This window comes from Phoenix dactylifera, chromosome 4, assembly GCF_009389715.1.
Source record: "Phoenix dactylifera cultivar Barhee BC4 chromosome 4, palm_55x_up_171113_PBpolish2nd_filt_p, whole genome shotgun sequence".
Taxonomy (NCBI): Eukaryota; Viridiplantae; Streptophyta; class Magnoliopsida; order Arecales; family Arecaceae; genus Phoenix; species Phoenix dactylifera.
Window position 1 is genome coordinate 3,209,402 of NC_052395.1, and position 17,946 is coordinate 3,227,347.

The window sequence follows — 17,946 nt, forward strand, 5'->3', positions numbered from 1 at the left end:
TGCAAATATGCTCTCAATAGGTTAAGTTGAAAATATGCTGAAATTTGTAGAAAATATATTTTCAAGATTAACAACTTGAATGTTTTATTGAAAATTATCTTCAAATTCTAAACTCTTAAATGGAATGATCAATTAAGAAGGAGAAAGAAAATTTCAGAGGGAGAGATCATATGGACCTTAATTACATAAATCCATAACTAAAGACGAGAGAAAGAATACTAAATGAGAAGTGATCCTAATACTCTCCAATATGTATTATAAATATCTGAAATTTAAATCTGAAAATCTCTGTTATACACCTTGAGGCTTGCTATTTGGTTAATATATCTTATGCATCAATCATGAAGCAAATTGCAATTCAAACATGATGTTATATTTTTCGAGTATATAAGTTTTGATATTATTCTAAAAAATTGATTAGATTGCTCTCATGTTGCTATATATTTAATATACTGGGCAAAAAAAAAGGGGGTTAGATTTTCATTCGTGCCTTCTTTGAATATCAGTCTTGATACTCTTGAATTAACTTGAAAAAGGTTCCATTTATACTTGATTTGAAAACTATCTTTGGAATCACATTCGATGTGCTCTCATTATAATTTACTCTGAAATCATCTTAATTGGCTCTGATCTATGCTCATTAATCTTATTCTGACATTATTGTCTTGAGTTATATGATTCATATTCGTGCAATAATTCGACATGCATTGACTGAAAATCAGAGTACAATAAGGAAAAGGAATATTTGAGTATCATTTACTGCTTTGTGCTTAATGTTTCATTATCTTGCAACTTTTTTGATGTTGTCAAGAAGGGGGAGAAATATCTGAGTATATGCTCATAATGTTTTATGTGTTGATTATGCTAAATTGATTAAATCTAAAACATTATCATAAAGTATATTTTAAATATGCAACTTAGCTATGCATTAGTTCTAGAACACAATCTATTTTATATTGCATATACTCCAAATTTTGTCATTATAAAAAAGGGGGAGATTGCTGACCCAAAGATTGATTTTGATGATCACAAAACCTTGAAGTATAATTACTAATATTTGTATTGCAAGAAGAAAGATATTTATTTTGCAAGAAACATAACAAATTGGAAGAATAGAAGAAGGCCTCAAAAGGTCTCAAAAAGTTGAAAGAAAGTTATACTTCATTGGCCCAAGTTTCAAGTTCAAAGGATTCAAGTTGGAGGAGCAAATTCAAAGAAAGATTCAAAAGAATAGTCCTCGAGTCGACTCCTAGAAGTTCAGAGTCGACTTCTGGAAGTTCAGAGTCGACTCTGGCACTCTGGAATTTCAAGGAACAGTGCTCGAGTCGACTCCGACTGAGAACAAACAAAAAGACAGAGAGTTGATTTTCAGCGCTACAGTGCTCGAGTCGACTCCTACTTCAGTGCTACAGTGCTCGAGTCGACTCCCAGCTACAGTGCCGGCAGACTCCTATTCACGAGTCGACTCCTGCTTCAGCCGAGTCGACTCGAGCACGCTGGAAGGCATAATGGCTAGTTTTTTCTCAACTCCAACGGCTCTATTTTTGTCTCTAACAGCTAGATCTTTGTTTCCACGCCATCCAAAGCTATAAAATCAAGGGTAGAGCTAGGGGAGAAGTTAAGAAAGTGGGAGAAAACACATAGGGAAGAGATTTCAAGAGAAACGTCCCAAAAGCACAAAAGGGTCATTCAAAGCAAAAGAGAGAAAAGAAGAGCATCCGAGTGATCCCAAAGCTTCATCTCTAACTGTGTGCTGCCTCAGTGATCCTCTACCTCGTGCGAAATCAGAAGAGGGTCAAGTAAAGAGGAAGCCGAGTTCCCTCATCTACAAAACTTGTTTGAGGGCTTCTCTTTACTCTATTTGTTTACATTGTTATATCTGCTTGTTTAAGAAGCTTTGATTTGTTTTAAACTCTTGTTCTAATATCTAGTAACTTGATTCAATCAAGGGGTTAAGATTTGTTGGTGAGCCAAAGGGAAAACCAACGGTGTAAGGTTGTGGTTGGTGAACCGGAGAAAACCAACTGGGTTGGATTGTGAGCCCATGAAAACAATCGGATTGGTTCTAGTCGGTGAGCCTATGAAAACCGACCGAGTTTGTTGTGATCTCGTGAAAATAATAAGTTAGGTTGTGAGCTTGTAAAACAACCGGCTGTAATCTGAGGGATTATAGTGAAATTTCCAAGAGGTCTTGGGGAGTGGATGTAGGTGCTGGGGTGCACTGAACCACTATACATCTTTGTGTTTGTGATGCTTTATCTCTTGTGTTTCATGTCTTACATTCGTACTTGATTGTGTAATATCTCTAGCTTTGTTTCCTATTGATTTATAAGTGATTGTTTAGAACTTGCTTAGCTTTCACTCCATTCTTACCATTCACATAGATTAAAATTGATCATACAATTATAAGTTAATTTTAGATCAATTGCACCCTAAAGCCATAGTACAATTGCTCTAGCTTAATTTTCCACTGCTTTACTTGTAATTGCCTAGAGCTTAAGTAAGTAGTATCTTATCATCCCGCTGCATTATTCAAAGTAAAAATTAGAGAACATAATTTTTAGAAAACCCAATTCACCCTCCCTCTTGGGTTGTCATCTTGGGTAACAAATGCCCACGCGGTTCGAGATTCAGCCGCGTTCGCGTTTGAATTTCGTGAAACACCCATTGGGGTGTTCGCAAAACGCCCGTTGGGGTGTTTGCAAAATCACCGCGAACGCATCCACGGAAGGCGCCGATGCGTTCGCAAAAAGACCAAAATATCCTTACTCAAATATTCCTATAAATACCTCCAATTTCATCCTATTCTAGACACGAAAAATTAGAGAAAAATATCAAAAAATTTTGGAGAAAAGTTCTTCCTCTTAGCCACTTTGATTTTTATTTTTGCAATTCTATTTAGTTTATTTTATTTTTTTATTTCGTTCTTCGCTGGATTTGTAAGTTCGATCGGGTTCGACTTGGCTTCTTCTAAGACGTACCGAAGAAGAAGTTTAGGATCGTCGTATCTCTAAGGAGGATTGCTGGGGACCCGTACGTGGGGTAAACACTTTTTTGGGATAGCATCTACGCGCTTCGACCTGCCTTCAATCATGCTATTTCCTCTTACTTTTGTTTTAAATTTAATATTAATGGATTTGTAGGATTTGCAATTTTATGATTTGAATTTATTAAATGAATAGATTTTTTTTTGATAGAATAGATTTCTTTTGTGATAAAATAGATTTATTTTGATACCGAATAATATATATATATATTATTTCTTTTAAGAATTTTTATTAATTACAATTATTAGATTTATTTGCTTAGTTAGGTGATATAGCTAACAAGTACTTTGATACCTTATTAGTGAGAATTATACATTGGTATTTAGATATCATGTTAGTGGAGGTTATGCATTAATTCTTTGATACCCTACCATTAGGAGTTATGTAGTGGCACTTTGATTATTATTGAGCTTATTTTTTAGTCTAGACACAAGATATAAGTATGATCATAATCATGGCTAAGGAGATGAATTTGGTGTTTTGAAAAAAAAATGGATTTATAAACATAATTGAATTTTGAGAGATTGGATATTTTTTTGCTTTGACAGGTATATCATACAATATGTGCACGAATACATCCTATAAAGTCAGAAAATAAAAAATCGCGGAGTGCCTGTGGCAACTCTCCCTCCCCGGCCTATAAGTTGCTCCCAGCATAACTGGCCACATACGCGGCCACCCAATTCACATCCTCCGTTGACCTCTCTAAAGACATGTTTGGCCTGGAAGGCCCACCATTACTCACCATCATCCAGATGTTTCGAAATAAAGGGTGGTCCAAGCCAACACCTCTCACACCCTCTTGGATCTAACTGATCACCGTGGTTAAGTTACCATTCAGAATGACTGAGCTGGCCTGTAGCACTCGCCGCGCATGTCGAAGACCCGCCCATGCTTTATGATATCACGATGATATGCTTTGCATATTTATGGAAAGAGTTTTTTATAAATGTGCGGCGATTAAAATGACCCTGGCTGGTGATTTCAAATTAGAGTCGAACAATCTAATAGCCCATATATCATATAATTTTCTAAAATAAATAAACATCAATATAAATATAATATTTACCAAATATAGCATGTCCAATTTGTAGTATTTCTATATAGGTAGTATCATCAAACCATGCTTCCTAGCAGCATGTAACCCGTGCCTATCTCATCTCCTTTTCAACAACTCCAAGAACTTTTTATTTTTTATTTTTTAATTTTAGCAACCATTAGTCATAGTTTAGCTAAAGCCACACCTACTGAAAGGTCTAATAATGCACACTGCACAGCGAAGAATTGCAGGTATTAATATGTAAATATAAAAAATTAAATGAATTAATATAAAAGATATAAACAATTATAGGGACTATATCACAGAAAATCGTTGGTCATGCGTTGGGTGCTATCGGATCGGGTGGGGTTCGTATTGGCTCTAACCCGGATCGGATCTGACCCATCGGGAGATTCGGGTTGCGTTAAATAGAGGCGGTCCCTTTTTTGGGTACTTCGGCGTGCGTTGTACAAAGGCGTGACAAAGTGGATCGGACCCGATCGATATCTCAGTGCCGTCTTTTCTCCCGTCGCCTCAAAAGCTCGGAGGAGGGAGAAAAGAAGAAACCACCTGTCGAGCTCCGCTGCCGTTCGATCGATCCCGCACCCAAGAACCAGGGAAGAAGGGAGGAAGGGATCCAGGATCCCTCGATCGATCTCCCGCAAGAACCTGGGAGGGAGAGATAGGCAAGAAATCGGAGAACGATGTGGGAATCGATTATGCTGACGCTGATTGCGACGGCGGGGAACAACATTGGAAAGGTTCTCCAGAAGAAGGGCACCGTCATCCTCCCTCCCCTCTCCTTCAAGCTCAAGGTCGAAAGGGTTCCTTCTTTTTTTTTTAAAATTTTTTTTTTGTTTGCTTGATTTCTTCACCCGGCATTTCGTTTCTTGATTCGATGATATATCGATTAGCCTGAATTTTAATGTGATTTTTTTGGTTTTAAACGGTATTTTTTTTTTAATTTGGTTATAGCAATGGAGCGATCTTTTCTTTTCTTGTTCCGGCATCTTCTTGAAATTTTGAGAGCTTTAGAGTTTGTGTTGTTTGAGAAAACACTCTGGAATTGAGAGATGTGATTCGTCATTTCTCCTTTATAATTTGTGATTCTCGATGAGTTTTGGCTTCTTTTTAAATCGAGGAATGCAGTTGGTTGGTGATACTTATATTGATACGTTGAGGTGTCCTTGTTAGTTGCCAAAGTTGTGATTTTTAGAAGGTTTATTTGCTTTATGTCCTTGTCTTTGGTATGATTCGAGAGATTGGTGCAATCATTTCCTACCATGCGTTGGTTCGACACATTATTTACAAAGTACGTTCAAATTTGAAGCCCTGGAAGCACTGAGAAATGATGGACAGAGTTTCAGGCCACCAGAAGCTTTTAGATGATAAATACAATCACCTATCACCTTATTCGGTCATTTCCGTTAGCCATGGGTTGGTTCATTCCACCTGATGGTTTCCTTTGCAACTTTTGGAACAAAATGCTATAAATAGCAACCTGAGCTTTTCCGGAATGCTGCTAAATAATAATGCTGCATTGTCCTGGGGATTAATTAGACATAATTTTGATGCTTCTATATGATCATGTTCTCTTACATACCTTAGTACATTATTCACATTAGTTTATCGCAACCCATGCAACAAAATTTGTTTTCAACAGATTAATGCCCAGTTTTTTTTGTAATAAATAACATAGAATATAAAATTAACTAATGTATGTAAAGCAATCAAGATATTTATTCTGTATGGCTACTCAAACTGATAAACTGAGCTGATTGTGCTTATTTTGTAGGTGATCAGAGCTTATGCTTTCAACAAACAATGGCTTATAGGCTTTGTCATGGATATATTTGGTGCACTATTGATGTTAAGGGCATTGTCTCAAGCTCCGGTGAGTCAGTCGATATCTATATTCTGAACTTTAGTAAGCAAATTTAATAACTAACTATTGCTCTTGAATTGCTATTTTTATATCTCCTGGATAGCATCCTGGATTGCTCATTAGTTTTCCCTGATTTGCTTCCTTCTTGTGCAACATAACGTACATGAAAACAGATGGAGAAGCACACACAAAGTTGACCTCGAGGCATTACTCTGTTAAACAAATTGCATAAGATAAGAGGGGAAAAATGACCAATTCATTTTGAAGATAAAATTGTACATGACAGGATTTAAGTAAATAGTAAGGCCACAGTAGTATAGAACTTAAACAACTAAAGATGCTCAACAAGCATCTCCAAAACCAAAAAGTAACTTCCCTACATAAATATTGCTGAATATTCATTTGGTGAATCCTATAGTTTTTGAGGGGATGCCTTTCTTTGTCACTATACAATGAATCAGTTGGTTTGAGAAAAAGCAAATTGGAAATAGCTATTTTTATTCCTTTATTATTTTATCATGGCTTCAAAACATATACAGGCTTTTAAGAGAACAAAATACAACACAGTGAGAATCTCTGGTCAAGACCATGGGACAGCTTATATGCAATGGTGGAAACAAAGTATCCAAGATAGATGAGATGAAACGTAGAACCACAAGACAGGGCACATAATGGGGATATCAGAGCCGTCCGTTTAGATGATCCTGAGCCCCCGGATTGAGTCAGACCTAAATTGATTCCATTTGAGCCTAAGTCACTTTTATTTTATTGCACTATTTGCTTTTGTCTTAGTCAAGTCAATTGAGCCAGTTGTTCTGTTATTAATCAAATTAAGTCAAGTAATTAGATCGAGTGTTTGGATCGATTTTGGTATGTAATCAACCAGTTGACTTAGTCAATTGATTGAGGATCCAAGTTTGGCATGTCGTCAATTGATTGACCTGATGTAATGCCTATATAAAGGCCATCCCTCTCATGTATGAGGCAATTGAATGATTGAATAAAAAAATCCTAGCCTTCTTTCTGCTGCTTCTTCTTCTTCCTCCTCTTCTCTTCTTCCTGCATCTCTATAACCTCTTCTTCCTCCTCCCCTTCTTTCTCTTCTTTCTCTCTTCTTCTTGCAGTGGTCCGCCATCATCTTGGTATCAGAGCAGGCCGGCTTTGCCTCTGCTGCCAGAGCCACGATCCAATTCTCTCTCTCTCTCTTTTCCTGCAATGTGAAGCCTCCCCTCTCACCTCGTTCCTCCCTCTTTTCCTCAATTTTCACCAAAGAAAAGGGTTTCTCCCTTTCAATTCTCACCAGATGCAAAAAAGGGGAAAACCCCTTTTTCGTCGGGCTCGTCCCACCGGCCGCCAAGCCCACGGCCACCACTTCCACCCTTCGTCACCGGCAGCACCGCACACCACCTTCAGCCTGTAGAGAAGTGGGTCACCTTTCCCCTCCCTCAAAACCCTAGAACCAGGAGGCCCGGGTCTTCTCACGACTGCCCGTGCCACCCCCACCCAAAGAGGACCCCGCCGGCCATTGTGATTGGTGACTCGCCACTGGAAGTCGCCGCCCTCTGCCATAGCCTTTGGAGCCTCGCCTACGGCGGCCGCTGCAAGGGTTGAAGCACCCTCCCGAACCGTCGGGAGATTAAAATCGCTTAACGGGTAAGTTTCAAACCCGTTAGCCCGAGCCCTCAGCCCGGATCCGTTCAAAAAAAAAATAAAAATTAAAAAAATAAAAATCCACACGTGACCTCATGTGTTAAAAAAAAAATCACATGACCGCACATGACTAAAAAAAAAGGTACCTTCATCTTCCTCCGCTTGCCTGTAGAGCCCCGCCCCGCCTCTCACTGCGCCGTCACCGAAGGCGAGCGTCGTCTCCTCCGAAGAGCCACTGACTGCGCCGTCGTGCCGCCACCGAAGCCGAGCGATGTCTCCTCCGAAGGGCCACCGCTTGCGTCGCCGTGCTGCCATCGAAGACGAGCGTCGCCTCCTCTTTCAAGCCGCCGTATCTCGGCGCCGCTCCATCGCATCTCGCCGCCGCTTCCCCTTTCTCTCACGAACCCATAAGGGTTCGACTTCCATACGCCGCCCCACCACCCTCAATCGGCCGCTCCCACGGCCACAAGCGCCGACGCCCCTGGTGTCTTCTTCGGCTGCATCTCACCAGAGAGACACGACCTCACCCCTCCTCTTTCCCTTCGACTTCCTCTTTCTCTCTTTTCCCATTCCTAGGCTAAATGACCTTTTAGATTCTAGATCTGGTGCCACAATCTTTTCTAAGATTGATTTGAAGAGTTGGTACCACCAGATTCGGATTCGTCCCGAATGCCCATGGCAAGATGTCAGTATGGATTTTGTGTTAGAGCTTCCACGTACTTCTACCAAGCACGATTTCATTTTTGTGGTTGTGAACCGATTTTCAAAGATGGCTCATTTTCTTTCCTGTTCTAAGACTTCTGATGCTTCTAGAATTTTCAAACTTTATTTCAATGAAGTCGTTAGACCCCCTGACCCTTCAAAATCTATTATGCTTGATAGGGATTTTCATTCATGAACTACTTTAGAAAAAAATCCTATGGTATATGATAGGCACCAAACTGAAATTTTCTTCTGCCTATTATCCTCAAACCGACAGCCAAACTGAAGTTGTCAACCGTAGCCTTAGAAACATATTAAAATGTCTAGTAGGTGAACATGCTAGGATATGGAATTTAGTATTACCGACCATTGAGTTTGCATATAATAGTTCGGTCAATAAGTTCATAGGCATGAGTCCATTCGATGTGGTGCATGGTTGCAAACCTAGGCAGCCCATAGACCTGATCTCCATATCTCATCAGTATAGAGTGTCTGAGTCTGCACAGTTATTCGCATTGCACCCATATTCATTGCATCAAGAAATTAGCAAATGCATTCACTTTAATAACTTAAAATATAATTTTCTTTGCTGATTTACACAAATGTTATAAATAGCTAAGTGAAAGAGGTTACGAATTAGGCTTGAACGACTTTTTTTGGAAACGTTCAAGAAATTGCAAGCTCGTAGAGCAACTCTTCTCAAAATCTCAAAAGGTGCTGAGTTGGAATCCCATTCTAAGGATTCTTGTGGTTCCGGAGAATCCAGCTACAGGAGAACCAGGAACGGAGAGCTCTCCCCCTTTTTTCCCTCTTGACCGAATCTGTAACCTGCATTAGCAGATTCGTTTTCAGTGGTTTTCCTGATCAAATTAGAGGTTACCAAGGAACCGTTTAACGTCTTATAGAAAATCAGTTCTAATGTTTATGTTGTAGATCTTCCTGAAGACTCTGGGATTAGTGCGATATTTAATATTGAAGATTTAGTTCCATACAAAAAGACAACATTCATGCCTTCTAACCCTTTTGTCGATATATCTGCCTTTGTTGATCACCCTGACCCATTACCTGCTGTTGAGCCGCTACCTCCAAAATTTCATGCACGCAGAGAACAAATAGAACATATATTAGATGAGCAGGTTATGTTGATCAGAAAAGGCGGTTACCAACGTTACTTTTTTTGGGGAAAAAGGCCGACCAAAGTCTGACGTGACGTGGACCTCCAGAGCCGAGCTGCAGCGCCTTGACCCTGATCTCCTAGAGCAGTACGACAGCCGGCTAGACCTGTACTCGACGGAGTCGAGTTTTTTCTACCTGGGAGGAGTTAATGGGCACATTAGAGCCGTTCGTTTAGATGATCCTAAGCCTCCGGATTGAGTCAGATCCAGATTTGGTCCATTTGAGTCCGAGTCACTTTTATTTTATTGCATTATTTGCATTGTTTTAGTCAAGTCAATTGGGCTAGTTGTTTTGTTATTAATCAAGTCAATTGAGTCAAGTAATTAGATCGAGTGTTTGGATCGATTTTGGTATGTAATCAATCGGTTGACTTAGTCAATTGATTGAGGATCCAACTTTGGTATGTCGTCAATTGATTGAGCTGATGTAAGGCCTATATAAAGGCCATCCCTCTCATGTATGAGGCAATTGAATGATTGAATAAAAAAATGCTAGCCTCTTTTCTGCTGCTTCTTCTTCTTCCTCCTCCTCTTCTCTTCTTCCTGCGTCTTTATAACCTCTTGTTCCTGCGTCTCTATAACCTCTTCTTCCTCCTCTTTTCCTTCTTCCTCCTCTTTCTCTCTTCTCCCTGCAGTGGTCCGCCATCAGCATAGACTTGGAGTAAAAAGAATGAATCATAAAGATATACATTAGCTACTTGGCGATAAAATTTGTAATCTTGAACAAGTCACAGCTAAAGTAACCTATAAAGTGGATTTATATTGATGTTTTATTTGCCAGTGATTTAACAATCCAACAAAATGCACACATAATGTTATTTCATGTTAAGGTTGATATTTGCTGAAAAATCACTCTGAGAAATGAAGTGCAATATATGTATTTGCTCTTAAATGTGTTTTATTAATTAAATTAGTGATATATGTTTTCAGGTTTCTGTTATACAACCTGTTTCTGGTTGTGGACTTGCTATACTTTCTGTCTTCTCTCATTTTTATCTCAAAGAGGTGATGAATGCTCTTGATTGGCTGGGCATTGCCTTGGCTGGTGTTGGCACAATAGGTAATGTAAGTTAGAGTAATTCTCCTGTTAATTGCCTACTCTTTTAGCTGTTTGGAGTAATTATTGCTAACATGTCAGATCTCAATAAGGTGAGTATTTTCTCTATGGATTTGAGTAATGGTTGGAATGAGGCCATTGTGTCATCAGGCTTGTCATGTATTATCAGATGTATAAATTTACCCTGTAAGATTCCACCCTAAAGGTTCAATGGACAAATCTTGTGCATATCTCTTGGTTCTGGAATTTGTTTTGCAACTTCATCCTGACAATGAAATAATCTGCAAGTACATACACGCTAAATCTGTGTTTGTTTCTACAAAGATTCATTAGACTACCTTTATTTGGCTTTAATTAAAGATGTTTTATGCTTGAATGAGAGTAGTTCAATGTGAAAGAAGAGGGTAAGAAAGAAAGCAGTGCTGCATTGTATTTGTGCAGATAAAATGTGGCTGTGGTGCTTTTGTCCACTAGGTTTGGTCGTTGATGAGGTGCCGTGGGCACTAGGAGACATCATGATGATTGAGAAATAGGCATTTTCAAGTTTCTGATTCATAACTTGACAATGCTACCTGGAGCATGATATGTGTCAATGGAAACAATAACAAGGCTGTCTAGCTTTAAAAGGGCTGTGTTATGGAGTGAAAGATTGAGTGAACTTTGAATTATGACCTTGGTGAAGCATATCGGGTGCAGATGAGGTTAGAAACATAGTGCTGAGATAGGTTAACAAAGTTGACTGGAAACAAAATAGGATAACTGCTGATCCTAACTAGAAAGATGATGCCAATGATTACTAGGCAAATTGGTGGGAAGACATTTCACTCCTAGAGGCCATGTAGGACAAGAATGGTGACTGAGTTCCATATAAAGAATACTGTCATATTGAAGCGGATTATGTGGAGGCTAGACATTGTATACACAGGCATTGCAAGCAAAGTAGTTTGTCTTAAATATATAAGATTTTGATGGAAATCTGTGTAGAAAAGGTACCAGGAAAGAGGCAGGCTTAGTGAGGTCAACAAGTATGAGGGCTAAAATAAATTCAAATGTAGTTTACAAAATGGGATTAGCAAATACAATAATAGTGGGACAATGGGGACGAGTCTGACAAAATATGGTTGATCAAATTTTACTACTTGGTTCAAGTGTTGTGGTATTCTATAAAAACATATGCGATTACTCACAAGTGGCAAGGTTGCGAAACTTGAAAGATGTTGGCATATGTGTATGCACACTCGTGCTTGCATGTACATATCATTGTTTGTCACTGTGTTAAGGGCTAAGTAGGTTAGTATAATTCTAGAAAATAAAGTTAAGCTTGTCAGCTATTCTTCCCCCCCCCCCCCCCCCCCCCCCCCTCCTCTTCTCTTCTTCTCTCCTCCTCCTCCTCCTCCAAATCTCTATTTCCTCTTACTATTAATTGTTGATAATTTTTGTAATTTTTTGAAAAAAATTCCCTTCAGGCAGTCTTTTATCTTAGATTTAGTGGATTCATTTCTATCCTATCCATCATTTCCCTGGTGCTATCAGCATCACAAACTCTAGCATTACTTCCAGCTATATTGAAAAATGGTCATATGCGCCCTATATGGCTTTCTGGTCTAGGTTGTCAGAAGTGGTACCTTCTGATGTTCTGCGCTTTCCAGCCATATTCTATTTCAGTTAAGTGTTGAACCTTCTGATGTCAAATAAATTACGTATTATTTTGCTCGTCTATAAAGTCAGTCTGTTGGAAATTGAAATGTCTGTAGTTATAAAATTGCTGCATTAAGCAGCTCTTGTTTGCTCCAAGTTTCTGCCAATTTGTGACCCAATACTCTGATGGCTAATCCACAATGATCGCTAATAGGTTTTCTTATACCAAACTGAAAGAATTTGATTGAAGGATAAATGAGGTGGACTAGGCTGTGGTCCACCGGATTTGAAGTCAGATCTGGGCAGGTGAAACTGGAAGGCAGATTTTTTAAAACAATGATTCGAGCTATTGAATGTGATCTACTATCTCTAAACTTTCTACAAACCAAAGATCGTATAATTTGGAGATCAAATGGTTAGAAGGAACTGTTTAAATAACACGAAATAATGCCTATTGTGACCACCTGATCCATAGGCCAGGGGTCTCGAAGTTATATGATCTTTGGTCAGTAAGCAGTTTAGAGATAATGGATCAAATTCAATGGCTCGGATCATCATTGTTGGACCCCTTGTCTTACAATTTCACTTGACTGCAACTTGAGATCCAGTCAACTAGAGCCTAGTTCACTTCAAAAAAAAGATATTATTACATCTGTGCTCTTTTCTTCAACCTGATATTACCAAAACCACTTAGAAATGCCAGTTTACTTCATTTTTTTCCTTTTTAGTAACTCATGAAGCTCATTTTTCTACAATTCAGGCTTTCCTACATTAGAAGCTGTAAAATGTCTGAATTTTATTGTATGATCTTTCAACTTTGAGCATAATATCGATCTTCAATTACATATTTTGGTAATTCTTTAACTAGCGAGCATGATTTCATGGTTGTGTCGCAGAGTGTCTGGCATGGCTGAAGGATCTTCAAGTAGACCACCAAAATTCCACTTGTGTACTTGTCAAGACAAAATATATTTAGGCTTACAGTAAATAACTTTGAGAACTGAATCATTTTCTGCCTGTTATGGAAATTACAATCCTTACTTGATATTCATGACATTTATGATTGTAGTCTAATGTTGCACAGTGTATAGTCCTATATATCAGAAATAATTTTTGTCGTTCTGTTCTTATTTGCAGGGGTTGGCATTGGAGGGGAGGAGCAGAATGTTTCTGCGGTCTCCCTTTTCCGTTTACCTTGGCTGGTTTTCTCAGTTGCCATCTTGTTTGTAGGTATCATGCTCTGTGCACCAATCTATATCTCTAGACCATTATCATCACCATTGCTACCACCACCATCACAATCTTCTTCTTTTTCATGTGTAAAAGGAAACTTTGGCATCTTAGTCCTTTGCTACATACTTCTTATTACCGACATCTAAGTTCTCTTTGAACAGTAATGTGAAATCTGTGTATGCAGAACCTTTGATTTTTCATATAATGTATTGAGTACCAGAACCTTGATTTGATATGGAGATTAATCATTCAAGTAGAGGTTAATGATTAGCATATCGATTTTGATGAGTTGTATAGAATTTTTATATGCTACAGAATGGCACTCTTTCCCTCATATAAAGAAGATACCTGATGGAATAGCCTGGTTTCCAGAATTTTTTTTCTTAGAAAAATATCATTTTAACCCTATATCATGCTCCTTTTGAATATTTGTGCTTTTTAAAGTTTATTTTGAGCACCATAGCTTAACAATAAAATGAAAATGGGAATTTTCTAATTTTAGGCTTCAACTTGTACCATATGAACTTTGAATGAATTTACTAATCCATAAGGTAATACTATGAATAGATTAAGAAAGAATAGGAAAGGGTCTTTTATTCTCTGCAATTGCCCTCTGCTTTATGGGTTTGAGCTGCTCTTCAGTTTGCCCAATGATCCTACAGTAGATGCTCTAGAAAGGGTTGAATAGATTGAAAAAAAGAATCGACACATACACTCACATGGTTATGGATCCATAAAATTTCCTTCTAATTGGACTAAGACATCTAATTCCATGCCTGGAGATTCAGATAATCTTGAATGCGTGGCTTCACATCTACAATAGTCAACGGCGGGGGCAGGAGCTTGTAAGTGTTCATACCCTTGTACTAGATAAACTGTATTATGTGCTTTTTAATCTTCTTCTATATATCTTATTTCCATCAGATTTCATATTTTTAACCATATGTTGCTTGCACAATGTTTGATATTTCTGCACATCCAATGCAGATGGAATCTGAAGTTGTGGAGGAGATTATATTTGGCTTGGAATCAGGCATTCTATTTGGGTGCTGTTTCATTGTCCCTCTATGCTTTTCTTCTTTTACAATTAGTGCATATGTGAAATTATTTCTTTCCATTTTGATTTGTGGGCCATTATTTTCCATCCGGAATTACCTGTCGTCAGAATTAACCTGCACCTCACATCTAGCCAATCTAAATGATCTATATTTTTAAAATGTCAATTATTTAAATGTGGAAAAGACATTACGTCATTGCAGTTTTATGCTGGCAGAATTCTATCCCATTGCTGTAGCTTGGTATGTTCTTAAGGAGATGTTAGTTGCTAATGCTGCAACATATAATTACAGGATGGCATCTGTAATATCAAAAATGGGATTTTTGTTCTCAGAGCAGGGCTTCTCTAAGGTTGTGGTTCCTGTATGCATTTCAATCAGTATATGCTGTAGTGCCACTGGATTTGTTTATCAGGTATTTTCAATATTTATCTTTTTCTCTTTTGTATGGAATTCTTGTATGCGGTGCACATGTTGAAGGCCATTTGAAGCCTATACTTTTTGCTGGAACAATTAACTTCATACAGAGATTCCATTGGAAGATGTGCACTTGGCACTGATGAACATTAAATACTAGTTCAAGAGTTTAAAAAACATGAATCTAATAATTGCAGAGACTGAAGGGCCTCATTCAATACCGGATGCGCAAGCAAGTAATAACAGATTTGTAAGATAGTTTTATGCTGATAACTTTCATAGCTGGATGCTGTTGCAAATTTCTGGGAATAAACAATGATTCTCAATCTCCAATTCATAACCTGATCCGTAAAGCTGACCTGACAAAGATGCGATGAAGCTTGTTAGTTAAGAAGATGGAATTACCATTTGATTATATATTCTGTACTATTGTTCCAAAACATCAACTTTTAGAAATTTCCTAATTTTTTCTTCCTCATTTTTTTTGATCATGTACCATTATTTGATTAGTTAAGTTCAAAACTGACAACATGATTTGTAGCCCTTTTTTTATGTGATGGGAGGGAGACCACCGGTATTATTATAATAACCTGTGCTTGGCTTCTTGAGGATGCACCACTCAAGATTCTAACCCACAACCTTCAGTTTGAAACAGAGGGTATGACCACTGAGGTGACCATCAGTTCATAAGTAGTCACTATTGCCTGTTGGAGCTGGCAGCACTTTTCATCAAGCTGGCTATAACTAGCGGGTGGGATCAGTACAATTTTCAAATGGGGAATGATAATACTGCCCTCTTAGAAAATTGGTGTCCTCTCAGTTTAGTCTCTCTATTTTCACCCATGCTTGTACAGGTTACGTGTCTATCTAGAGCTAGAATTTAGCAGTCAGAATGTTGTTGTTGCATATAAATAAATATCTTATTAAGCTCAACACATAAATGGATATGCATTGTGACCTGGAGGTCATGGGTTCGGGACACAAAAACAGCCTCTCCGCAAGCAAAGTTAAGGTTGTGTACATCCGACCCTCCCAGATGCTGCAATGATGGGAGCCTCGTGCAGAGAGCTGCCCTTTTTTTTATTAAGCTCAATACAAATATTTGCTTTTCTTTTTTTATTTTTATTTTTTTAATGGGTTTGCTTAGTTGCGATCTTACCTTGGCTGAGTTCTTTGAACAGACCCGAGGCCTAAAGCATGGGAGGGCTATTGTGGTATCTACATGTGCAGCTGTGGCATCTATTTTGACTGGCGTGCTAGCTGGTATGCTTGCCCTGGGTGAAGATATGCCTTCAGCACCTCTTGCTCGTCTCTCTCTCTTGCTTGGATGGTATTCCACAACTTGGCTCGCTTAATTTCACATTAATAGCTTTAAGATCAATTCGCTTTCTTTTTTTTTTATATGTATTTTAAGCATCTAATGCATTATTTCCTTCAATGATTGAAATGACCGATGTTGTTGGCAACGTAATATTATCAGATAAGGATATTCGATACCAGAAACTTTTAGTCTTGCTATCAATTATATACTGTGCTGGCATGGATATTAGTTATGCATCAGGACTGCCATTGTTCACTCCTATTATGTACAGAAGCTGAACTATATCAATCTTGAGTGTGCATAGTATATACATTATAACCCGATTCAATGAGCTGCTTATGCATGCAGGGCAATGGTTTTGAATTACGAAGATGATACAACTATATAGAACTCCTTCTTGATTCAATGTGCTCATAAACTTGTTCATTTTGCATTTATAAATTTTCAGATAATAAACAGATTTTGTCCATTGCTGGAAGCTATGCAACTTCTCTACATTTTATTCTAGTATATGTTGGGTTGAAACAAAACATCTTATGCTATTTGCAGGTCGTTTATCACTGCTGGGGTAATTCTTCTTGTATGCTCAACTCGACTGATGGGACTGCTACCTAGGCCTATTCGACACGTTTTGAAAAGTAACCTTGAGAGGCATCACAATCTTAGGCGGTCTGGCTCATTCCGGGTTAAAGATACAAGCCCACCAAGTGCAGTTATCCATGCATCAACATTGCATCATCTGATAACATCCCCGGCAAAAGAAAAGGCCTAGAGAAGTTATGAGAAGCCAGACTTACCTTTTGATGTCTTCGGCATATCATCTCAGAGTCTCATTGGTTTTCAACACCTGTAAACATCTTGTTAACTTGTCAGCATTCATGATTAAAGATGTAAAATCAACTGGGTTTTTTCTTGATCAGGCTCCCTGTTCCATTCATGATTGTTTTTGTAGCCTCCACCTCATTTGAGTTTGTCTTGGGGCTCAGCCTGTTGGCTGCTAAAGCAATGCACCTCCATACATCTGTAATTATGGTATCTGAGATCCTTTTTTTTCTTCTTCTTTTGATTTTTTTTTAAAAAAAACAGTATGAGTTTTCTTAGTTCCACCTCCTTGTTCTTGAGAATTGGAGCATTGGGTGTCTCGTGATTAACAAGCTGTGGGACTCTGATGGTCCTTTGATAAGATCCAAATCAATCAATATCTTGAGCTTCAAGTGAATTCCACTTGTTGATGGAAGCAGTTAAATTAAGCGACAATTTGCAAACTAGAGAGGTTCATGGAATTCCCATACCTTTTTTTATACCCACGTTCTTTGTTCCCTAAATTTTCCCGAGTTCAGCCGGTTCATGATACGTTTACATATAACATTTGCGAAAATTTCATCCCTTGAATTAGCAAGATATGGTTTCAGAGATGAATACCATATTTCCTCTCTACTGTTATTGATTCCATGTTGATTTCTTTTTATCTGTGCGCATGATTTCATACAAAATAGTATATACTGTCATTCGTTTTTTTTTTTTTTTGGTACTTGGATGGAGAGAGGCTAACCAGTTGAGGATTCTATGTGTTTCAGTGGACTCAGGCATTTCTATGATGCAACAGATCGAGCAGCCTCAGTCTTCAGTGGCAGCATATTGCTGCTACGCTGGATGAGGCATCATCATCTGCATCAATACCACATCCGATGCATGACACGTAGCCTTTTCTCGATCCTAAGTCATCG

General features: G+C 38.4%; 1 protein-coding gene across 1 annotated transcript; it reads left to right on the top strand.

Annotated features, from left to right (window-relative positions):
- The first annotated feature begins 4,559 nt into the window (after positions 1-4,559).
- LOC103724076 (probable magnesium transporter NIPA9) lies at positions 4,560-17,325 on the top strand. The gene is made up of 9 exons (XM_008815231.3): positions 4,560-4,901; positions 5,882-5,980; positions 10,429-10,558; positions 13,331-13,419; positions 14,215-14,271; positions 14,414-14,472; positions 14,776-14,896; positions 16,080-16,228; positions 16,769-17,325. The coding sequence occupies exons 1-9, from the start codon at positions 4,791-4,793 to the stop codon at positions 16,989-16,991; spliced, it is 1,038 nt and encodes a 345-aa protein (XP_008813453.1). The 5' UTR covers positions 4,560-4,790; the 3' UTR covers positions 16,992-17,325.
- The last annotated feature ends 621 nt before the right edge of the window (positions 17,326-17,946 follow it).